Source organism: Rhinoderma darwinii, chromosome 8 (assembly GCF_050947455.1).
Source record: "Rhinoderma darwinii isolate aRhiDar2 chromosome 8, aRhiDar2.hap1, whole genome shotgun sequence".
Taxonomy (NCBI): domain Eukaryota; kingdom Metazoa; phylum Chordata; class Amphibia; order Anura; family Rhinodermatidae; genus Rhinoderma; species Rhinoderma darwinii.
The window spans coordinates 114,360,110-114,386,074 of record NC_134694.1 but is presented as its reverse complement, the minus strand read 5'-3'; the positions used below and the strand labels follow the sequence as shown (position 1 = coordinate 114,386,074).

At 43.8% G+C, this 25,965-nt stretch overlaps 1 protein-coding gene across 1 annotated transcript; it reads left to right on the top strand.

The window, feature by feature from the left end:
* Positions 1–357: 357 nt before the first annotated feature.
* On the top strand, positions 358–24,387 carry LOC142659913 (class I histocompatibility antigen, Non-RT1.A alpha-1 chain-like). The gene is made up of 6 exons (XM_075836476.1): positions 358–473; positions 10,382–10,633; positions 12,698–12,982; positions 18,890–19,180; positions 20,533–20,634; positions 24,136–24,387. Exons 1-6 carry the CDS (start codon positions 371–373, stop codon positions 24,168–24,170), a joined length of 1,068 nt encoding a protein of 355 aa, XP_075692591.1. The 5' UTR covers positions 358–370; the 3' UTR covers positions 24,171–24,387.
* Positions 24,388–25,965: the final 1,578 nt, after the last annotated feature.

Below are 25,965 nucleotides of genomic sequence, written 5' to 3'. Positions count from 1 at the left end.
CTTATTCAAACAGCGCAGTTTTTGATGCTTTTTTTTCCCAGCCACAGTCACTATTGAATTTCTATTCTATCGGATCCACTCCTGTTTTGTTTGTTTTGCCTGAGGGACTTGTTAAGTGCAGTTTAGCTGCTGTTTAACTTGTTCAACACAGACCGACAGCCGCAGGGAAAGTTTTCTTCTGTGAAGATTTCCAGGAAGTAATTGTGCAAGAAAGTTCATCTTACATCTGCACAAGCTTAAAATTAAAGTCTCCTCCTGCTGATTGTGCATTGGCCAGATGTAGGTGGCGTGTAGTGGGCGTGTAGTGGTGTGTAGTGGGCGTGTAGTGGGCGTGTAGTGGTGTGTAGGTGGCGTGACATTCAACAGGACCATGCTGGGAAGAGACATCGAAGAAACAAGTGCGAAGACTGGAGATACAATGTATCCTATACTGATATTCCAGATCTTTCTGCTTTTCTCATCGGTTCTAGCGGGTAAGTCTTTACTAGAATTCGGTTTTACGGTTCACGTACGATCTATATGGCTACTGATATTGATATTAGAATTATGATAACAACATTACTTATCTGTCCTACAGTAGCAATTCCTCCTAACCCTAGAGATAGCCGACGTACAGGCGTAATAGTAGAGCACAGATAAAGGCAATACATGAGCAATCTAATGATCGCACGGTCAAGTCCCCTACGGGGGGGGGGAGGGGGGGGGCTAAATTAAAAAGTTATATCATATATCCTCGCCAGACGCCTTAAGGATGGGGGAGGCACAACTGCGGATGAATTGCCTCACTGGCAGGGAGAGAAGATCAGTGTGTACAGCGCTGAATACAGATTAACCCTAGCAATGGCCAGTAGTGAAGAGGAGGAGTTTTACAATGAGAGGCTGAATAGATTAATGACGTATATTGCAATATTTCTTGAAATTTCCTGCCCTATAAATTATTCAAAAAGAAAAAAGATAGATAGTTCTACAATTCTGTTGTAGAAATTCTGTAGGGTTTGTGCTGTGTGGGAACCCGGCCTTAGACAACGGTCAGTGGGAAAAATAAAAAGTTATGGCTCCTGGAATGCGACGACGGAAGACGAACTCCATAGTGTTAATAAAGTGTCTATAATAACGGGAGTCGTAAGATGCGCCAAACTTATTACAGACGTGACATTTTATTGTGCAAATATTGGTGTATATGTTTGCCAGTCATGACGCGATATAAGGAAGAAAAATCGGACTAATGTCTAGTGAGTTGCTCCAAATTTATTATGCGCCATTTGCTCCAGATCGTAAATCCTACGACATTATCGATAATTCCTCCCGATGCTTTTATGTATGATGTGAAAACACGCAGCTTACTCTAGAGGCGGCATTTTTGTGGAATTTTTCTTCAGCTAAACAAAAAAAAAAACGGACCAAAAAATGCAACCACAGTCGGTCTCGTGTTACATTTTTTGGTCCAGCATTTTATTTAGACAAAACAAGGATTGGATACAATAAAGAGGAGAAGTTTGGCCCATACGCACATTTTTTTGCCAGGTTCTAGGGTCTGTTCACACGTTGGGGTGATATTGAGAGTGTTGCAATTTTTTCTAAATCGATGCAAACCGCAAATCACGGTAAAAACGGCGAGTAGACCGTCACCCATGTCATGTTTTTGCCCCGTTTCTTAAGTAGCTCTAGAATATGTTTTTCTTTTTCTAGTGCAATTGCATTGAAACTAATAGAATTTAGGTTGAATGGCAAATTTATCAAACCCCCCCCCCCCCGCACCCTCCCCCCCCACCGCTGCCACATTCAAAGTGTCTTGAAAAAGGGGGCACCGCTTGCAAGTTGCAGCTTTCTTTTGATCTTGGATTAACTTTTTTTATGGCGGTTGCAGCTTTCTTCTGATTTGTGATGTCGCCGCCGTGCAATAAAAATTTGTTGCGAAGCTCTAGCCTAAAGCGTACCGCAACAAGGAGACGAACCGCGGCCTCGGTGAAACGGGGCAAACGAAACGTCTGCTTAAAACGGCTCTTACATTCCATGCGTTATCTTCTCATATACACAGTTCACTCCCGGTCTGTATACGCCCCAGCCCTTTCTGAGGTAACCAACATTCTTATTGCATCAGCCGATCACTGTAATAACCCGTAGCCAAACGCGAGAGCTGCAAAGTATTTGAAAGATTGTACAAGGCGGCTGCAAGCATCTACAAGGATTTGCACATTTGTCACTTCAGTCCCCCGTCCGCATACAGTGTCCAATAGGTGCACCATTGCGCCAGTAATATCTGGCAAGTGAGCCGGGATTCCGCCGCCGCCGCCTCTATATACGACTGTACTTTTATTATGTAAATGTCTGTGTTACGGAGGTTTTTTATTTAGGAATTTTTGCCAAATCCTGTCCAGCTTGTTGCTCTTTATTAGGTTTTGTGAGGCATCGTCTATAGTGATTAGTCTATATTTCACAAATACCAGGGATGTCGCCCTTCTCTGCACTTTAGTGACGGGCCCTGTAATGAAAGTCTTTAGTGAAATCAGCCGGTGCCCGAGATGTAGACAATTAGATATAACATAAGCGATCACATATATTGCAACCCTACTGTATATTCTACAGTGAACACCCAACAGCGTATACATTTTTTGTTTAATAAGGTCACGAGCGCTTACTAAGGAGCTCTCAGGGTCCGTCGTCTGCATCTAGTGAGATCGTGTGATCTCCAATAGTGATTCCCTTCACAGAGGTATCTTCCTTTAAAGGGTAACTAAAATTTTCCAAAAACTTTTGACATGTCATAGTGACATGTCGAAAGTTTTGATCGGTAGGGGTCCGAGCACTGAGACCCCCACCAATCGTTAAAAAGAAGCGGTGGCAGCACTCGGGTGATGCTTAGTTTCTGCTCGGCTTTCCTGGGAGAATTGAGCGAGCGGTGTATGGGCTCATAGAACATCTATAGGGCCCGTACACCACCTGCTAGGCTTTCCAGAGAAAAGCTGAGCAGAAACTAAGCAACACAGCGTTCACTCGAGTGCTTCTGCCGCTTCGTTTTAGCAATCATTGGGGGTCTCAGTGCTTGGGCTCCCACCGATCAAAACTTTCGACATGTCAATGTTTTTGGAAAGTTTAGTTAACGTTTAAGGCTTCAGCAAGTGGCTCTATTGACGAGATAAAAATTAAGGGTGATGACGAACACCCCGGTGCAAGGAGGGCATTTCAAATATTTCCTGAGAAGTCCATTTTCCCTAAAGCCTAAAAGGCATACGAGCAGTTAATGAGGTCCAATGCCTTTTAGGCGTCCAGTGAAAGCGGGATCCCAGGTATCTAGTGAGAAGCAACGTAATGTTTATTCGTATATTCAGCACCCGTCTGGTGTTTTCTGGGGTTTGTCAATCCATGGAAAATCCGACTTTGACCCAACAAGGCACAAGTGGGGACAATCTAATCTATAACAGCTTTGCATACGTTTTTAGGTCTGCATTTAGAAGTGAAATAGGTTGAAAGTTTTGAGGGGCTTTTTCCAGGTTTGGGGAGAGTTACTATGAAGGCCGATTGGTTTTAGTTTGGGAATTTAACAGGTGCCATAGCTTTGTGGTCGGCCTGGCAGAGAAGTAATTCAAATATGTGCTAAAATAGACATTTCATGGTTTTAGGGTAAGGCCACACGGAGCGGCCCTGACACGGTCGCAACGCGGCTAACAACCGCACCGGCACCATGTTCGGTGCGGCTGTCAAACAGCCTGTTAGTGGCTGCATGTTAACGGGGGTAAATTGTCCCTTTATCTGCAAAATCGTGCGGCCATGAATTATACACCCATTATGGCCGCACTTACCTCCTATTCATTCTCTATGGCAGCGCCGGAAAAAGCCGAACACTGCACTCGGCTATCTCCGGCGCTCCCATAGAGAATGAATGGAGCGGGAGTGCGCATGTCACCGGAATACCTCTTAACGAGGTATTTGTCAGCCGCTCCTACATGGTGCCGGCGCAGATGTTGGCCGCGTTTTGACCGTGTCAGGGCCGCTCTGTGTGGCCCTATCCTAAGAAACGTCTATATCTGTAGGAGAGTTGAGGGACGCGGCCGGTTGCTCATCTATTAAATTAGGAAGATGTTGAGTTTGCAGAAACGACTGAATGTCCTGCCATCACCTGAGGAGAAAAACGGTCTCCACATAGATTATAAAGTAAGGAATAGTAGTCCCTAAATCGATTAGCAAGGTCCCGGAGGAAAGCGTTTACCGCTCTTTTGAGCATCTAATAAAAACAGGATTCTGGATTTTATGCCTTTTTTAAGAGAAGAAAATATTTATTTTTAAGAGGTTTTTTTAAAATAAAGAAAAAGTGGTGTTGAGGTTTTACAAAAGTTTTATCGGGAAACCATTGAGAGTATTTGGACTTAGGCTGGATTCACACACGGCGTTTTGATGCAGGTTTTTTTGTGGCGTTTTTAATCTGGTATTATCGTGTACTTTTTTCCTATCCTTTTTTTATGGCGTTTTTGAAGTCCTATTGTGAAGACTACGGGAAAAACACCTGAAAAAAAGCCAAAGCGCGCTGCGTTTGGAAAAAAACGCCACTGACCACAAAATTGCCTAAAAAAGCCACAAACAAAAACGCAGTATCGTGTAGCACATTTGATATATATATTTTTTTAATTCTTTATTTTCGTGACCAACAGCCACATTTTCCAAACAATAAGAATACAGCTTATACATAGGGGAAGTTGAAAAACAGAGACAGAAATGCTGACGGATTTCCACTGAACAATGCATTATAAACATATAAATGGATAGGACAATGTTGTTCAGAACCATGATAACCACAAGATGTAAGACACAGAGGAAGTAGAGCAGGAAATGAAGAGAAAAAGTATAAGGCCGGGAGGGGGAAAGACAGCACTTCCCACCGCGGAAATTCCTCAATATCTAGAGAGAACCCTCTACGGACTACTGAACCGGGTCCATCTCTCGAAGAATGTCTTTGTAGAAATCAGAGTCCTGGAAAACAATCCAAGGAGACCACGTTAGGCAGAACTTAGCATGAGAGTCATGAACGCAAGAGGTCAGATCCTCCATATGCATGAGGCCATTAACCCTAGAAATCCAGAGGGACAAAATTGGAGGAGAGGAACTCTTCCATCTCAATGGAATGTAGTGTTGAGCGGCCATCACTAAAAAGTGAACCAAGGAGCGTTAGTATAAATTTGCTGGAATGTCGCAGTGATGAAGGAGAAAGAAGGCCGCATCCAAGGCCGGTATCTGTTACCTCGCAAATCACCCTCTTAACCCCGTCCCAGAACTCCGTGAGTAGTGGACATGACCAAAAGGTGTGGAGAAGGTGTAAAGGATTTGCCAGACACAGCTTCTGTGTCGACGCCCGTGGTTAATCAGCCTGCATCTGTTCCTAGGTCTGCTAGAGTGACTCGATCTGTTACCACTCAGGCTGGTAGATTGAGGAGTGGGAGAACCTATCACAGCCTGGCCAGACGGTTCTAGCTCCCGCCCTTGGTCCATTTATACCTTCATTTGCTGCTTGTCCTTTGCCTGTGATTGTCTTGTTTCCTGGCTCTGCTAATCCTGCTATTTACCATTGACTTCTGCTTCATATTGACCCTGGCTTGACTGACTACTATTCTCCTGCTCTGATTTTGCTACCACGTACTCTCCTGGTTTGACTCGGCTCGTTCACCACTGCCTGTTGCTCACGGTGTTGCCGTGGGCAACTGTCCCTCTTCGCCTTTGCTTCTGTGTTCCCTTGTCTTTTGTTGTCTGTCTTGCACATATTGAGCGTAGGGACTGTCGCCCAGTTGTATGCCGCCGCCTAGGACGGGCCGTGCAAGTAGGCAGGGACTAGGTTGCGGGTAGATTAGGGCTCACATGTCCGTCTCCCTACCCCATTCATTACAGAAGGGTACCATTATCCAATCCACACCTCCAACAAAGGGGGGACACTGTCGGGAAAATACGGTGAAAACGAACCGGTGTCCTATACCAACGAGAGAGTAATTTGAAACTAGCTTCCTGGTAGCGCGAGCTAATCGATGATCTATGGGCCAAAGTGAGGATGCGAGTGCATTGACTGGCAGTAAAGGAAATACCCAGGTCCAATTCCCATTTAGCAACGTAGTCAGGGGGGGTAGGTCTGGCGGGTTCAGAAGAAGGGAGTAGATCGTGGACAGCGTGTGACTGCTAGATCTGTGCCAACACACATATCCTCCAATGGAGATCTTGGAGTTTGGTATAAGGCAGGGGGTGATAATGATGAACAAAAATGGCAAAGTTGTAATATTCTCCAATGACCCAAAGGTTGAAGGTCAGGTATCCGTGCCAGCTCAGAGAGGGAGAGCCATTAGAGTCCTTCAGGAATTGAGCTGCCCGAAACATACCCGATGTGAACTAGGAACGGAAAACTGGATCTATCAACCCAGAAGAAAAAGAGGGATTTCCCAGGATTGGAAACATGGGGGAGCATAGAGGAAGTAGAGTTGATCTTACCATATGAAGGGCACAACACCTCAGCGTAGGGCCAATAGTGGGGTGTTGACGAAGGGGTTTGAGATGGCTACGTGAGGGGGACCGCGGAGAAGCTTTGCTCAAGACCCACTTATGGCTTGAAAGGGGCGTGCCTACACAATCAACAACGCGCGACAGATGAGATGCTATATAGTACCAACGGATGTCAGGAAGTGCCAATCCCCCCCCCTTCCCTAGCCCGACACAGGAGCACCCGTTTAAGTCTGAGAGATTTACTATTCCAGACAAAGGAGATTTGAAGGGAGTTGATTGCTTTGAAGAACGACATTGGGACTGCTATAGGAAGAGCTTGGAATAAATAGAGTAATCGAAGAAGAATGTTCATTTTAAAGATAGTACAGCGACACATCCAAGTGAATGTACCCCCGACCACCTAGCACAATCCGCTTTGATGTCTGCAAGAAACGATGGGAAGTTCAGATTGAAGAGTTCCTTCAGATTCGACGGGATGCGCACTCCAAGGTACTTGAGGGCCATCGAATTCCATTTAAAGCTAAAGAATTGTTCCAATGTGAGTAGTAGGGGGGAGGGAAGGGAGACATTCATGGCTTCCGATTTGGAAAAGTTAATTTTGAAGTTAGATAAGATAGAAAAACGTTGAAACTCCTGCCTAAGATTTGGGAGGGAGATGGTCGGATTGGACAAGAAAAACAGTAAGTCATCCGCGTACGCTGCAACCTTGTCGTCCCTAGATCCCACCTCCAAACCCTTAATATCAGAGTTTGCTCGGACAGGGCGAAGAAATGGTTCCAGTGTCAGGATGAAAATCAGGGGGGACAGCCCTGACGGGTCCCGTTGTGGATGGTGAATTCGTCCGAGAGGACTCCGTTCACACGGACCCTGGCAGAGGGGCAGGAGTATAAGGATATTATCCACCCCATCATTTGAGGTCCAAGACCAAGTTGGAGAAGAGTTTCCTCCATATACGTCCAATTGACTCTGTCAAAAGCTTTTTCAGTGTCCGTGGACAAAAGCATGAGTGGTGTATGGGACAACTTAGCCTTATGGATTAGATTAATCGCCTTTGTGGTGTTGTCACGGGCCTCTCTACCCAACATGAAACCTGCCTGATCAGCATGTATGACATCCCCCAGCAGCGGGGCCATACGTACCACCAGAATCTTTGCAAATAATTTGATGTCCGCATTAAGAAGAGAAATTTGCATATAACTCACGCACTGGGAAGGGTCTTTCCCTGGCTTAGGAATCACAGCAATGTGGGCCTTAAGCGCATCAGGCGGGACGGGATCGGAGGAGGAAAAGGAATTCAAGTAAGATAGAAAATGTGGGCTCAGGATGTCGAGGAACTTTTTGTAGTATGGAAGCGTAAATCCATCAGGTCCAGGGGCCTTGCCAGAGGATGAGTTCTTGAGAGCGTAGGCTAATTCTTGCATAGTAATCGGAGCTTCCAAAGCAGTAAGGACCTCCTCCGATAGGGAGGGAAGGCCCGAATCCTCAATGTAGTTCTTAATATTGGAATGGAAATCTCTAGATAGCGTGGCCGGGTTGGTGGAATACGCATTTGATATTTCACTATAGACTTTTCAAATATATTTTTTATTCAAAACCAGAACAGTTACAAGTATGCAATGTGTATCACACATACACTAATATATACACCAAATAACAATGTGTTCCAGCTTCAAAATTATTTTTCATTTTACTTGTCATCATTAAGTTGCAAGGTATGCAGTAAAACAAAACACAACCAACAATTCCCTTCCCTCCCCCCAACTCTCCCCCATCTCGGTGAACATTTTCTTAACTGGCCACCAGCATGCCTAGCGTGCCCTGGATACTCTGTGAACTATACCATGATGTGTGTCGAAATGTGCGCATGAACATCCCTATCTCTGCTGTGGGATAATGTTGCTCTATGAATTTACGCCAAGTTTTAAAAAATTGTTCTGTAGACCTTTCTTTGTGTTTTTCTAGGTCCGTCTTATCATACCCCAATAAAGTCTTGAGAGTAATCACGACCTCCGCAATTTCCGGGACCGATGCCTGTAACCAGTGACGCAAGATGCACTTTTTGATAGCCAATAAAGCCATATGCACTCCTTTCCGGGCCACTAGAGGTGGTCCCTCCCCCCCTGGATCCAGAGGAATATAGTGAAACAATACTGCCTGTGGGCTTGCGTGCACCTCCTCCCCCCAGGTATCTTTAATAAATTGTAAAGCCCGATCCCAAAACGTGCGAATTTGTGGGCACAACCACATCCCATGAAGTAAATTGGCTTTATGTAAGTCGCATTTTGGACAATTACGCAGATAGTGTGCTGGAGCGTCCCTGTAGGATAAATTAAAGGCGTATGTCGCTCTGTGCATTAGCCTGAAGTGCATCTCACGCCACTGTTCATTCACCATAACCTTCCTCACCCTCTCCCATCCATCTCGTATCTTGCTGGAGATGTCTGGATCCTCCAGCTCCAACTCCCACGTTCTAAAGCAGGAAGTACTAAAGGAATCAAGATGAGCATTCCGAAGTTTACCATATAAACTTGCAAGACTTCTCCCCGCACCACCCTGCGGCACCATCCCATCAAATGCTCCCCGTATCTCCACTCCATCAATATTGCGGACTTTGTTTTTACATAACCCTGTTATTTGAGCATATTGCAAATATTGATTTTCCCTCAAATTGTATTTGCTAGAGACCTCCTGCCACGTAAGCCATCTCCCCTCCTCAACATTCATGAGTTGGCCCAGGACCTTGATCCCTTCATCTTTCCACTGCGAAAACAATTTATTCTGACTCCCCTGTGGAAACATAGGGTTATCCCACAACGGCCAGAATTCACTATAGACTTTAATGTAACATCTGACCGAACTAAAAACTGCATGAGAATACACCATTAAAAATGCCACGAAAAATGCACAAAAGAAACCAGATGTGTGTGAATCCAGCCTTAGAGGCGCCTTGTTTTTTTGCACTTCGTTTTTACGGCGTTCACCTTGCAATTAAAACGACAATGCAGTTACAGCGATGCCAAATTTATATATTTTTTTAATACAATATTTTACTGCTGTTACAAGGAAAAAACGAACTGTATAAAAAGTATTTTTTTAATTTTTTCGACGATTGAGCGGTACGAGAGCATATTTTTTTGTCATTTTTAAAGGCATCATTTTGGGGTACATGAAAGTTCTTGATCACTTTTTAGTCCATTTTCTTGCCAGCAATTCTGGCATTTTTTATTTTTTTTCTCGTTATGGTTTTCACCACGCGTGTTGAATAATGTTATATTGTAATAGTTTATACTTTTACGGACGCGACGATACCAATTGTGTTTTTGTTTCGTTTTTGTTTTTCAATGCCTTATAGGGAAAATGGGAAAAGGGGGCTTATTGAACTTTTAATATATTTTTATTTCTTTTTGGTACATAAAAAAACAACAAGCTTTATTTAACTGATCGCGGAAGGGGGCGATGGGATGTCCGGGGACATTGCCCTCTTACTAACGCTTTAGATGCCGCTGTCAATATTGACTGCGGCATCTAAGGTATTAAACTAGTGGGATCATTCTTGGGCGCGATCCTGCTTGTTACAGTGAAGTGTCAGCGGCAACATACAGCTGACACCCGCGTTGTATGGAGTGAGCTCAGCCCATGAGCCCGCTCCATACTTCCGCTACCAAGCTATGACGTGGAAATAAGTGATATATATATATATATATCAGGCTCAGACGTACCAAAATAATAAAACCATAGACATAACCTACAGTAAACCACTGATTATAGAGCGGCATTCATCTCCGTGACCACAATGTTCAGTGTCTGACATATCAGCCGATGTATAAACCATGAGAAGAGATGATTGCGCTGGGCCCCTATTTATAGGATTATTCACAGCGATTTGTCCTGTTTCTTCCCCTTACAGAACGACACAGCCTGGCATACTATTTCACGACCATCTGGTCTTCAGAGGATCAAGGGAACCCTTTCCATCAAGTTGTGGGTTCTCTGGATGGAGAACAGATTTTGAGGTACACCATCGATGACCCCGTTGTGCGACCGCTCCCTGAATGGATGAAGAACGTGGAGCCGGAGCACTGGAGAGAACTGACCGAGATAGCAAAACACTATGAACTCAGGCACCTGACCACCGTGCGACTCCTGAACAACACGCAAAGTAAATAAAACTCGAATAACTCTCTCGTAATACAGTATATAATCTTCAGTAAAGACCGGGAACATTCATTGTAAGAATTGTCGGTGAATTGCTGTTCAGCTCTTTTAGGCTGAGATCACACACGCAGTTTTGATGCTGTTTTTTGATCCGTTTTTTTTTAACCAAAGCCAGAAGTGAATCCAAAAGAAAAGAATAAAGAAAAGACTGATGCATCTTCTTTCTTTTGTGTCCACGTCTGGCTAAAAATACTGAGCCCAAAAGCGCACCAAAACGAAGCGTGTGATCCTGGCCTTAAAGTTGTCAGAGATAATTGATCCCTATGACATCTAAACCCACTGAGGAGTAAGAACGTTGCTTACAAAGTAGCTTTAGGGTATATACCCACAGGTTAAAAAAAGTACCCAGAGTATCTGACCCAGAACCCGCAAAGAATTCCAGCCGAAAAAGCGCACCAAATTGTGGTGCAGATGTTCAGCCGGAACCGCTGCGAAAAACAGAGCGTAAAATAAATAAAAAAACAATACTTACCTTCACTGGTGTTGTCATAGCGACGCGCCCTTCTGTTGTCCCTGCAGCCCGGCCTCCTGGGATGACGTTTCATCCCATGTGACCATTACAGCCTATGATTGGCTTAAGCAGTCACATTGGATGAAACATCATCACAGGAGGCCGGGCTGCATGGAACCTTCGCTATGCCAATAATTGGGGGGGGGGGGGGGGGGGGGGGTTTAAGTAGAGACTTTTTAAATTAAATTTATACAAAAAAGGTTTTTGTTTTTTTCAGATTGCGATGGAATCACATATTTTATGCTGCAAATATCGAAACATTTGCTATTTGTTGCAGCCTTTGCCTCTACATTGAATTCAATGGGGAAAAAAAATTACAAAAAAAGTGCAATGATCCGCAGCATAAATTGACGCTGGGGATTAAATAAACGCACCGCAGGCCAATTTGTGAACGTTTTCTCAGTGGTTTTTTTTTCCGGACTGTAGTTGACATTTATTCAAATCTCACCCACTTTGCTGCTACTGTAAATGCTGCGGAATTTCTGCACAGAATTCTGTTGTGAAAAATCTGCAGCGCTTCCATGCGTGGGAACCCGGCCGTGCGGTGCAGCCAGACGGTGCAAATTTTGATGCAGAAATTTCTGTGACTGAAAATCAGTTTTGTTCGTCTGGATGTGATTGTTCCTGCAGCGGGGCCGGGATTTTTACAAGTCTCGCACAGATAAATGGAACTGATTTTCTACGCGGGAAATTTTTGAAACAAAATCTGCCGCATGTGACTGCACCATTTTTAGTTGCAGATATAGGCTATGTTCACACGGCAAACTAAAAACGGACATAAAATACGGAGCTGTTTTCAAGGGAAAACAGCCCCTGATTTTCGACCGTTTTTAAAGCATCAAGTGGTTTTTACGGACATTTTTGGAGCTGTTTTTCTATTGAGACAATGAAAAACGGCTCAAGAAGTGACATGCACTTCTTTTTATGGGGCGTTTTTACAAACGGCGTCGTAAAAGAATACCCCGTCGGAACGAAACGCCGTTTTCCCTATTGAAATCAATCGGCAGATGTATGGAGTCGTTCAGCCTCCGTATTTTCAGATGTTTTTGGGGCGTTTACAGCCCAAAAAGGACTGAAAATGAGCCATTTGAACATACCCATAAAGCGATCATTAGAAACTGCTGTCAAAGCTACAGGGAATGAACTCACAGACCGCTGTCGTATTGTATGGGTGGGTTTAGATGGGGTCTCACTGCTTATAAAAGGACCAAAGGATCAAATGTGCAGAAAAAAAATCCTATAAAGGTCCAGCACATGAAAAATAAACTAAACTGTGGAAGGTTTTATCCCATTTTTGGGTTTTCTTACTAATATACTACAAGTTCTTAGTGATGGCAGCCGCCGGTATGTACGATAGTGACGTAGTTTATAAAGCCGTCCTACATTCGCTCTACTGTATACAGCTGGAGGACGGGGACCGGTGCTCCGCCCTACACTGGGATTCGGTAAACGGCTTGTCTTGTGTATTACGAGTAATGCCCTATTTTTTTTTTATAGGTAAAACCAGCGGGCAGACATACCAAGTCCGGTTTGGATGTGATATTTTCGAGGACGGCGCTACAGGGGGGTATGAAGAATTTGGAGCTAATGGGAAAGATTTCATCTATCTCGATAACATACAGAGGAAGTTTGCACCAAGCGCAGACGAAGCCAGACCCCTAACCGAAAAGTGGAACAGGAGACGGGGCAGCGTCAAAAGACAATTCTTCTACAAGGATGAGGCCTGCATTCAATGGATAGAGAAATACCTGTCTCATAGAAATGACACATTTCAAGGTAGAGGTAACATTTACGTTTCATTAATATATAATAACATGGTAAGCGAAATCTGCACGGATATGACATTTTTTTCTGTAGAAAAGCAAAAAAAAGATACATTTATTAGGTCCCTGTTCACACAGTTTTTTTTGTAGGCAGAAAAAAATAAGATTGGACTGCTATCGTTTCTAACATTTTTATCTGAGTATTTTGGCTGCAGTCATTTAGTCTAATGCAGGGGGGGAACACTCAGGAACGAGCGCCGCAGGTATTTTCTGCATTGATTTCAATGGGAGGTCAAAGGTGGAAACCGCAGCAAGAAAGCCCGAAGCCGCCTTGGAAAAAACACCTCTGCCTGCCATTAAAATCAATGGGGGATGATTTCGGATGTTTTTTGGTGCAGATTCAGAGGCGGTTATCGTGTCAAATTCTTTGTGTGAACTGACCCTAAGGCTGGATTCAGACGAGCGTGATTTGCGTCCGTGAAGCCCGCGTGGTTTTCACGCGGCTCGCGCGGACCAATACAAGTCTATGTGGCAGTGCAGACAGTCCGTGTTTTTTGCGCAGCGTTAGTCCGCTGCGTAAAACGCATGACATGTTCTATATTTTGGCGTTTTTCGCGCATCACGCACCCATTGAAGTCAATGGGTGCGTGAAAATCACACATGCCCCACGGAAGCACTTCCGTGGGACGCGCGTTATTCGCGCAATAACAGTAAAAGAATGAATGTAAACAGAAAAGCACCACGTGCTTTTCTGTTTACAAACATCCAAACGGAGTGTCATAAAGATGGCGGCTGCGCGAAAAGCACGCAGCCGCACTTCCATATGAACAGAAGCTGTCAAGTGCCTTTTGCGCATGCAAAACGCCGCGGTTTTTGCTTTTGCGTGCGCAAAACGCACACGCTCGTCTGAATCCAGCCTAAAAGTGCAACCTTGGCTCCCATACTTGGTATGGCCCATCATGGCAGGAACCACCTCTACTAGTCCTGAGGAGGTTCTTACATACACATATATTATGTATTAGTATTGCAATATATTGTGCAAGCGATCCAACAATCGCTGGTTCAGATCCCCTAGGAGGACTAGTGAAAAATAAAAACCGTTCAAGTTTTTTTAATATACAAAAAAATGCAAAGTTAAAAAAAAACACCTTTTCCTATCCCCCCCCCCCCCCACACCCCAAAGCAATGTAAAAAAAGAAATAAAATAAACAGAACTGGTATCGCCTCGTCTGAAAACAATTACAATATAAAGTTATTTAACCCACACGGTAAACGCTGGAGATTCCAGAATCGCTGTTTTTTGGTCACCTGGTCTCCCACTAGAAAGTGATCGAAAAGTCTCATGTACCCCAAAATGGTACCAATATAAACCACAGCTCGCCCTGCAAAAAAAAACAAGCCCTCACTCGCTCAATTGGCAGAAAAAAAGGTTTTGGCCCGCAGAACACGACGACATCAACATTTTTTATTTTTTAACAATTTATATTTTCCTTGTAAAAATAATAATAAAAAAACCAGATTAATTTGGTATCACCGTAATCGTATTGATCAACCGAATAAAGTTAAGAGGCTGTTTTTACTGCATGGCGAAGGTCATAAAAACAAAACCCAAAAAACAATGGAGGAATCGCTGCTTTTTTCCTCCATTACAACCTACAAAGAATTTCTCCCCAATATCCCAGTATATAATGTGGTCCAATAAATGGTGCCATGAAAAATGACAATTCGTCCTGCAAAAAACAAGCCCTCGTGACTATATCGACAGAAAAATATTAAAGTTATGGCTTTTCAAGGGTGGGGGGAAAAAACAAAAAAATTTAAAAAATTGCTGCGCCGGGAAGGGGTTAAAGACCTTTTCAGCACCTTGCTTTCTGCTTTTTGACTGCACTTTCTAGAACATCCGGGCAAGTTGGCAGTTGTTTGAAATCTTCCTAACTTGTAGACGATCTTCTGGACAGTGGAATGATTGATGTCCCATGGGTTTTCGATCTTATTTATTTATTTTTTTCTAAATCAAATACTTTTTATTGGTCATTTTCAACAAATACAGTAACATACACAAAAGTAAGACTTTTCGATCTTTTTAAATTCAGTTCCGGGCATCTACAACTACAGGCTCTGGATCTACCACACACTTCAACAACAAAGAACAAACCAAACGCCACATCTGAGGTTTTAATAAGGCCGTTTCCTGTAATGTCCTCTGTAAGCGAAACCCATTTACCATGATTTTCCATGCGGTTTTAGGACCTGCGGCTTATACAGGCGGATCACAAGGTTTTAACGCATTTTACCTGTAAAATTGTAATCTCAAAACTGTATCAGTTTGTGGTAATTTGCCCACGATCTGGTAGATCTGATTCTAATTTTAGGCCTTTAACCCATTTAAGGACTCGTCCTACAGTAGCTTAGGCCTTAAGGGTGCAGTGATTTAAAAAAAAATCTCTAAATTCCCAAAACCATAACTGTTTTATTTTTCCGTTGACGTAGTCGTATAAGGGTTTATTTGCTGCGGGATGCGTTATATTTTTCAACCCCGTTCACCGTGCGGGCTACATAGTGTTTTATTTTTATAGCACAGGTAGTTATGCATGTGGCCATACGAATTTTCAATTTTTCTATGTTATAAAGCAGTTCTCTGATCCTGGCCTTTTGAAGCGGGGTATCAGCTAATACACCCGGCACCCGCAAGTGATGATGCGGGCACAGCTCCTGTGCCCACGTCATTACTACGACTTATTTCTATGGCGATTCACGTAACCTGTCGCAGGGCGGGAGGGGGTGAAGATAGTCGGAAAAGTAAGGGTATTCTTGTCTGCTAAAGGAAATGGCCTATCTACTGTGTTTAATGAGTTATAGATTACAAGTCAAATAATATCAACTTAAGAATTTTATTGTTTAATGACATCACCTTTATCTTTATACACTGATGACATAATACTGATATGTCCACACATGATAACAAGAAGATCTTTATACGTCGTTGCCTTGTCACGTGGTTGTAGCTCGCTATTCTATTTTGTATCTAGAACAATCCCTTTACAGGACTCGTAGTAGGAGTTCACATGGATGTCCCCACTTAACCACAGCCATCAGTCAACTACTAATGTGTGCGGTAACTTCGGGAACTTAGCGACCACCAGGAAGAGTATGGGAGAACGGCTGCGGCTCAACTTCTGTATTCTGTAAAAGTGAGCAATGAGTTATCAAAACAAAGGAAATGGTCAAAGACAAGTTAGGAGCAAAGTCAAAACATCATGATCTTCCAAAAGCTAGGGCCAACCCATTGGCATCTCTAGTTGCGATCGAGGCCCTTAGTAGGTGGGCCCACAGGAACCCCTGAAACTTCAGGTCCGTTAGGGCACCCGTCACACAGCTCCCTGATGTTGTGTGCTGCGGAGTTCTCAAGTTCCTACGTAGCTCCTAAGACGCTACGAAGCATTAGCACATGGTGTACTGCGACGCGTACAACTACCTGACGCCGGGTGACCCTGAAGACAAGAGAAGCGGGGAGTAAGGAGGTCTGGGGTCGGATTCATTTTTGGGCCTGATTTAGGGGTCTGAATTTAGGGGCTGAAGTAATTTGGGGTCTAATTTAGGGGTTTGGTAAATAATTTTAAGGATCTGGGGTTTAATGTCTTCCATGTCATCATCCTGCAATCTTCTTACGTGGCTGATCATGTGTGTGGTAGCATTGTCCCTGTACGTTCTGATCATGCCAGCTGTTTTTGCAGAAGTTGTGGTTTTTTTTTACTGCGATTCGGCCTGCAAGTGTGCACTCGCCCTAACTTTCACATGGAACTTGTAAATGCCCAGGGGAGGGGCCCCAGTTAAAAGTTAGTTATGAGGCCCAGCACGTTCTAGTTACCCCCAGGGCCAACCACTGACTGGTCCACATGCTGGCATTTTGAGAGTTGTTTTCCATGGGTGACAAAAAAGAATTGTGTGATTCCTGATAAGAATTTTGCGGTGTTCCCTCGGCCGCTGTATTCTAAGCTGTGGCGGTCTGTACTGGAGCACTGTAACACGAGCTCTAAGACTGGCTGTTTAACCCTTTCGCTTTCATGGGGTTTATGGACATTTAGCACCTCTGGTAGCCCGGACAATTTTTACTGTTATGACATATACAAAATGATCACTGTATTTTTACATATAAAATATTTCGGAACTGTTAATGTGTATCTCTGAACCGTACCGTTTCTTAAACGCAATTGAATAAATCTAGACAAAAAGTAAATACATAGAACCAACATACAATATGGTCCAGATATAGCAAAACCGGCCAGGCCATATACAGGGAAAAAAACAAGTAATGTGAAATGGCCTGGGATTAACCTCTGTCTCTACCAAAGATGCCCTGTATACCCTAACAGGACAAGCCGAGCACCTACCCTGAAGGGATAACCCCCATACTAGAACCTTTCGCTGTTGATCCCTGAAAATTATTCCTATCACTAAGTCCCAACGCGTTTTGCTGTAAACATAGGCGGTTCATCGGGGGACCCAGAGGGAATTGACACAAACATAAATAGATAACAATTGTAACCAACATGAATGGCAAGATATAGCTTAAAAAGTTAGACGGTACAAGGATGCCCAAAAGGGCTTGACAGCCAGGCTCCTTATGAAGCCACTTACTGCACCCACGTGCCGATGTTTATGGCGTCCGCTACAGTCAGCGTTCCCTAACGAACAGTCTATGTTTACGGGGTAACGCGTTGGGACTCGCTGATAGGGATAACTTGTAGGACTCCATGAACTCTAACGCTAATCACAAATCCCGAAACCTAATCTAACATGTTCACTAATAAAGGGTTTTTTTGTTTTTTTTTAGAACTTGTTGGAAACAATCATTTATGGCAACAGTCAGTGGATGAAAATGTAATTTTTGACTGGCAGAAAATTGTTAGACAGTCTTCTCTAGTGATGATCATTATCGCTATGAATAAGTATAATAGGGATCGCTAGAAAAGCGGTCCGAGGATTTTAGGCTAAAGATCGGGTATGGTCAGGATAGGGACAATGTAAAATGTATTCAAATTTGTGTGTGTGTGTGTGTGTGTGTGTGTGTGGTGCAAATACTTGGTGTAACATACTTGATGCCACGATCCAGACGCTGGTAAATGTTCAGATTGTGAAGTCAAAAAACAGCCCCTCTTCTAACTCTTTTTCTCAAAAAAAGTCCCCCCTATATGTGAGAGAGCAAAGACGATTACTGATTGATAAGTGGGGTGATAATATGAACAAAAGTTCATGTTATTCATGTCCCAGCGGCCATCTACAGCCATACAGGGATAGGAGGAGGATCACAGATCCTTCCGTCCCTGCACGCTGCCAGAATAACCCGCGGTGGCCCCCTCTACTCCTTCACACAGGCAGAAGTGGAAGTCTATACAGCTCAAGATTCCACCCGCTCTAGGTCAGGCTAGATAGCTATATTCTTGGCTTTAAAAAAATACCAAGATCACGGCTTTAGCCGTAATCTAGCCCAGGCTAGAGCTGTTTCTCGAAAATAAATATCAGATAAGAAAGTATGAGATACTGTATGTCTTGACAGGGGAAGGATTAAATTAGTCAAAAAAGCAATCCATTTTAAAGGGGTTCTCCGGGACTTCAACATTGGCCTATACTCAGTGCCTCTGGGACACCCACTGATCAGCACAATCAATGGGACTTAGCTTCAATGCCAGGAACTGCCGCCCATATGAATAACCCACTGAGTCTGTATAAACAATGTGGTCCTGGTGGTCGAACCCCTACTGATCACATATTGATGGCCATTCCTAAGGATGGGCCATTAATGTTTAGGTCCCGGAGAACCCCTTTAACTGTAGGTGTGCTACTACCTTTAGTGAAGTTGTTTTCTCTGTGTCGTCATTGACCTGTGATATTACTAATGGATATTATTATTATTGCCATTTTTCAGCCCAACCAATAGTTAAGGTCGAGAGGCTCCAATCAAACGGACTCACAAAGCTTCGATGTCATGCGTATGGATTTTATCCACAAACTATAGATGTGAAGTGGATGAAGAATGGTAGCGACAAGGCTTCCTCTGTTGAGAAGGAAATGACCCTGCCTAATCCTGATGGCACCTATCAAACTTTCTTAACTGTGGAAGTACAACCTGGAGAAGAAGACCTATACACTTGTGTACTGGATCACAGCAGTCTGGAGATGTTGCTTAAAGAGAAATGGCGTATGAACCATATAAATCGTAAGCTAGGTGCACATTGTAAAATAATATGTAATAAAACGGCTGTCAATGGCATAACCAAACCAGTAGCAACAAAAAGGGGGGCCCCTGCACTTCTGATAGAGCCGATAGTCATTGCTGTAAAACTCTATGTACTATTCTCAGGATGGTGAAGGCGACAGGGAAATTGAGTGGCTGCAGCGGTCACATGGGATAAAACATCATCCCAGGAGGCCGGTCTGCAGGACGTCAGAGGGTAAGTATGCGTTTTTTTTTTATACGTGCAGTTTTTCGCAGCGGATATTCTGACCGAAAAACGGCAACACAATTTGGTGCGGTTTATCAGACTGAATTCTCTGCGGTGCCCAGGGCGGATATGCTGTGTACCTTCACAGTGTATTCTCCCTGTGTGAACATAACCTATATATGACCATTATATAACAGTTTTCCCCCTCTGCATACGGAGCGTATGTCATTTCAGTTTTTTACCGGCTGCGCTCCAGAAGCGGCGGGGCTAGCTGCAATGATATCTCCCATACACAGCACAGAGATGAAGCATGGAGGACATTATACATAATGTTGTACACTGATAAAACCGATAGTCAAGGTCTGGGGTAAGAAAGTATAATGCTTAGTAGAGGATGGGGACATAAATCAGGAGAAGTGAGAGCAGAGACATAACAAGATGGAGAAGGGCCCCATACCCCCATTCAGACATAAAATAATAATAATTTACTCACTGCTCCTCTTCTCTTGACCGCAGGGGGCCCCAGATCCCCTCAGGATGCCATATCAAACAGTGGCGCATACAAGGTTCTGATCCTGGTCAGTGCCAGGGCGTTATATGCAACGCTGCCTGACGTTGGGACCTTGTATGCACTGCTCCGCAGACCATTGCCAGGGCCTGATGTTGCAGCCTTAGAGGATCTGTGAATCTAGCACTTGGGTGACATAGTAGCAGCAGCAGGAGGAGGAATATTTTCATTGCATCGAATGTCTGTGTCTCCTCCCCCTCCTCTCTCCATAGACATCCATAGGCAGCAGCTGTAACCTCATCCCTCAGTGAGACTGATAATTAGTTAGATAAGTGGAGAAAGAGGCATTTTTCTTTAATAAGATATATTACAAAATGTATTTTCTAGACTTGTATTTTAAATTGATGGGGAGGGGAAATTAAACAACAGTTCCGTTTCGACTATTTCCATAAAAAATTATTCAAAACTGTTTGTTCTTAATATGTTTATCATTAGCCGACTTTAAGATAATCATGGCAGCCAACGTAAAGTACTATACAGTAGACTTTGGTATATGTTTCTACTTTGTTATATGCAGTTCCTTTCTTGGGTTCCACTTATATCTGTGTTATCTCCCAGATACAGAATTAAAGAACAGATCCTACCATAGGATGATTTCCTTTGCTGCTGCTGTTGTGTCTACTGTTCTACTGGTTGGTCTTCTATATGCTTGTATTTCAGGTGAGTAGGACGTGTGGCTACTTAATCCCAGACTTTGAGGTAGATATACTATAAGGCCAAAATTACCCGACCATAACACCTCTATGAGCTTGTTGGACATCTCATTCCACACCCATGGGAGTTATAATGATCTCCACTCTTCTGGGAAGGCGGAACTTTTAAAGGGTACACCACAGAAAAAAGTGGGACATAGAATAAGATTAAAAACATAAAAAAGGCCACACTCATAAAGTGGGCAGGTGTAAGCCCAGCAGGACGCAGACGGGCCAAAAATGCTGCTGAAGGAGAGTGCTCAGGGGTGTTAAATAATAATAGCCACTCCCACTAGCCTTGGGGGGAGTGGTCTGTGGGGCATGGATATAAATGTGTAGTGCAAAAAATAAATAAATAAATACAGTGTGTAATACACAAGTGATAATAATGAATACGGAATATAGGGGGCAGTAGTGCATAGGGGTCAAAACTATGAGTTATACATAGGGAGTGAGTGCAGCGTGTAAGACATGGAGGGATAGTGTGCGAGAAGTGAGGCACAGCATATACTGCCGAATAGCAGCCTATTAATAACGCCCATGCTATCAGAGCGGGCTGCCCTGCATGCGATGCCAAACACCAGCACACCATGCCCTCCCAGCATCATAAGACCCGGCTGCGTCCTGAAAAAAGTATATAAAGTAAAAATATCCATGAAACATGGGGTATTAGTTGTTATTTTGGCCAAAATACACAAAGCTCGCAACCCACGTCATGGGTCCCCAGTGCCTTGCGAGTCCCTAACTGGAACTTCTCGTTCCAAACTTCAAGCTACACCACAGAAAAAAGTGGGACATAGAATAAGATTAAAAACCCCAAATAGGCCATAGTCACAAATTGGGCAGGTGTAAGCCCAGCAGGACGCAGACGGGTCAAAAATGCTGCTGAAGGAGAGTGCTCAGTCTTACACGCTGCACTCACTCCCTATGTATAACTCATAGTTTTGACCCGTATGCACTACTGCCCCCTATATTCCGTATACATTATTATCACTTGTGTATTACACACCGTATTTATTTATTTTTTGCACTACACATTTGTATCCATGCCCCACAGACCACTCCCCCCAAGGCTAGTGGGAGTGGCTATTATTATTTAACACCCCTGAGCACCCTCCTCCGTTTTTTTTAAACTGATCCCAAAACTGCCACAAACCAAGACACCGTTGTGAGCAGCGCATTTCGCATTTGATATTTTACTATAGACTTTGATGTAACATCTGACCGCACTAAAAAACACATGAAAAAACGCAGCACAGAAGCCACGAAAAACGCTGGGTGTGAATTCAGCCTCGTAGAAACATTTGTAGCACTGGGGATAAGCGAATAGCTGGACGCACACATATAGCGCTACGAGCACATCATGAAGTACAGTAGGGGTTAATAATGCTAAAGATAAAGAAATGTAGTAAAGACTTGTATTTCCGGACGTGTTTATTTAGTTGCCTAGCAACAGTCTGGGGCGCGGCGTCTGTGCGAGTAGAGGAATAAAACGATTGTGTGCGATTTAACCCAGAAGGTCTGAGAGGACGACACATTAATAGCATAAAGACGCTGCCGGAGGGACGGGGCGGACGCGCTATAGCCAACGTGGACTGAGGCGGTGGCCGGTTTGTGGATGAATCTGGCCGGTGACCATCACTCCATTCCCAGCGATCACGTCTCTACTCACACAGACGCCGCTCCCGAGACGGTTGCTAGGCAACTAAATAAAAACAAAAACACGTATGTCCGGAAATACAAGTCTTTCCCTACATGTCTTATTGTTTATTAAGCGTTATTAACCCCTTTAGAACCAGCTTATTTTGGGTCTATAAGACCAAGCATCTTTTTTCGTTCGGATTTTGGTGCGTTTTTTTTATCAACTAGTCAGATTCAGCTCGCAGTCGGAAACGCAGGATAAATTGACAATACGATGTTATGATCACTTACATGATGTATTGGGACTTCGTATAGCAGAGCATTCTTATTCTCGCCAGTCAGTTTTACAGTTACCGGTATCTATTAGGCCGAGCCTTAACAACCATCGGCGTCCCACGATCGCGTCTTGAGGGTCTGATGGGAAAACAGAGGAAGCCCCATAATTCCCTCTGTTAAACTCCTTAGTTGGCGTGGTCGCATTGACTGTGGCATCTAAGGCGTTAAATGTCTGCGATGTCGGCTGTTTAGTCCAGCTGGCAACCGCTGCTGATGGCGCAGATATAGCTTCTGTGTCGGCGCCATCATCGTTATGTAACTATATTGAAATGCGATACGTTAGTGCTCACGATGAACAACTGCCGGAAGGGGTTTAATCCCCGCTGTATTTTATCATGCGCTCGTGGCTTTCAGCTACTTGCTATTCCCCAGTGCTCCAAATGTTTGTATTCGGGCTCGTCCACACGCTGCGGAATTGCCGAGTTTTTTCAGTCCGAAATTCGGAACTAGAAAACGCAGCAGAATACGGTAGCAGGAAAGTGCGTGACATTTAACAAATCTCATCCACGCTGCGTACATTTTCCGAGCAGAAATTGACCTGCGGTGCGTATTTTTCGGACCGCAGCACGTCAATCCCTGCTGAGGAATGTGGACGGAAATGCTGCGTTTTTCAGAGATTTCTTCATTTCCCAGCACCGTGAAAAACGCAGCAAAATCCGCACCATTTTCTGCCGTAAAATCAAAGTAAATGGTGCGTTTTTCAACTGAATTGCTGCATCAATTCCGTTGTGTGGACAAGCCCTTACGGTTTTATCTGTCAGAGGAGCGTCACATGACGTTATAGACTTCTCGCATTTTTCTTGTTACTCCAGCGATATAAACCTCTCTATGGTTCTCCCATTTACACCTGATGAAGGCGCCGGTCCAGTGTTGAAACGCATTGTTTTTTAAATAAATGTTTCTATAAATTTTACTTGACCACTGAAATCGATCCTGCATGGAGGTGCCGGCTCACAGATCCGTATTACAGGCTCGGCTATATATATATATATACACCTATATCTACCCACAGTATTGTGCACAAGCCCGTCAGGTGAACATATTGGACTTCTCTGCCTGTACAATATTCTGCTGTGGAGCCGAGGCTTTCCTCACATTATTTGGCTATTCATCTGAATTGGAATTGTCTGCACCAAGCACAAAATCTTTACGCTTTTTTCGGAAAGCCAAGCAAACGGTGTACGGGCTTAGTAGAAAGTCTATGGGCATTCACCCGAGCGCTTCTGTCGCTTCGTTTCAGCAATCGTTGGGGGTCTCAAAACCAGAATTGTATGCCGGAGAGCAGACCTATAAGGCCTTCCTTTATATATTTCTTCTGTTTAGGTTCCGTTCCAGGTTTTTACTTGAAAAATACTGGCAAAATCTGCAGCAAAACTGCACTGTGTGAACCCAGCCGTAATATTTGGATAAGTTGTTTGGTTCTCATAAGCCGCAGATCTCTCTCTTACATCTGTATATTATATCATAATATTATTTGCTTTACATTTCACAGGGCGAAAAAACCGAGCCTCGACCGAACCAGACTGAAGCGACGTCTGACCGCCCGATCCCACCACTTTTATTTTTTTTCTTAGTAGACTTATATTTAGTGATTTCCATTTTTGGAACTGTTGATGTTTCTTTTATAAATGTACTGCCCTGCCTTTCATATCTAAAAAAAAATATTTCATGTAAAGCAATTTTGCCATGTATGAATGTCCCTGAACTATTGGTCTGACTGATAATAAAACCGTATAGAAGTGTCCCCATGTTCACCTTTTGTAATTTATTTTCTTGGGGGGTTCAAAATGGGAAAGGATGTAGAAATGAAATGAGAAATTGTGGTCAAAATATTTTTGTTTTCTTTGCTGCATCTTGACTGCGATGTGTGAACCGCGCCTTAAAGGGGGTGTCCGAGATTTAATGACTTTGTGTCAATGCTTGTAATTTATAAATGTAAATACATCTGTAATATACTTACATTTTCCAAAGTGGCCCCGTTTCCAGATCCTGCCGCGGGGTACACGACTGGCGACGTCACTCTCTGCACTGGCTCTGCCGATTTGTTGATCTTGAATTCTCTGCCGGGTATACGACGCGTCACTTGTCACGTAGCGTATATCGACTTGTTCTACTTCACAGCCGGTAACGCGCATGCGCTGTCACTGCTGTTCTCGCGGTCCCGATCTCGAGATAACAGCAGGGGCCGCGCATGCGCGTTACAACAGAACAAGCCGATATACATCACGTGACAAGCGGCGTGTCGTATACCCGGCAAAGAATTCAAGATCAACAAAGCGGCAGAACCAGAGCAGAGAGTGACGTCACCCGTCATGTTCCCCACGTCAGGATCTGGAAACGGGGCCACTTTGGAAAACCTAAGTATATTACACATGTATTTACATTTATAGATTACAAGCATTAACACACAGTCATTAAATCCCGGACAACCCCTTTAAGGGTATTGAGCAAATTAAGTACAAAGCCCAACAAGACAATTAGACCAGGTTCTCATGGCGTCTTTTGCACGCTGATTTTTACCCTTTTTCAGCATCGGAATCAGCGTTACAAAAGCCTTTTTCGGATCAAATTGCTTTCAATGGGAATCCGCTCCATAGTTCACAAAGCCTCAAAACGAATTCAGAGACGCTGAAAAACAAAAAAGCCAGCTGCCGTATCTTGGCCACAAATTCCCATGTCATTGAAAGCAATAGGAAGCTGAAAAAACAGCAACGAATGCCTTGTGCGCAAAAAGCAGCGTCCAAAATAGGTTGCGTTTTAAAATCAGCCCGGAAAACAGGCTGATTTTGGAGGCAGCTTCAGCCAGTGTTTCGGCCTCACCAAAATCCTGTGTGCACATGTTTCGAAAAAAAGGGCTTCTAGGCCCAGTTTTAGGCTCCGTTACATCTGCGTCAGGCCTCCGTTGCGACTGAACTTTCCATCAGAACGGAGCCCTGACTGAAACAAACGGTAACCATAGGTTTCCAGTGCCAATGGTCTCCATTTTGACGGAATGAATAGCGCAGTCGACTACAGTATTGATTCCGTCAAAACTAAGGAACCCTTACACAACGGAGACAAACAGAAACCATTGGCACCGGATCCATCACCAGTGAAACCAATGATGATAGAAACCTACGGTTTCCATTTGTTTCAGTGAGGGCTTCATTCTGACAGAAAGCTCAGACGTAACGTCCATACGGAGCCCTGACGCAGATGTGAACGAAGCCGTAATTGTGCGTTTTGAAACGCTGTAAAACAAAAAAATGCATCTTAAAAACACACGCGTTTCAGCTGTAATCTGGTTTTTAATTTAATGGTCATAGACTAAAGGCCCTCATTA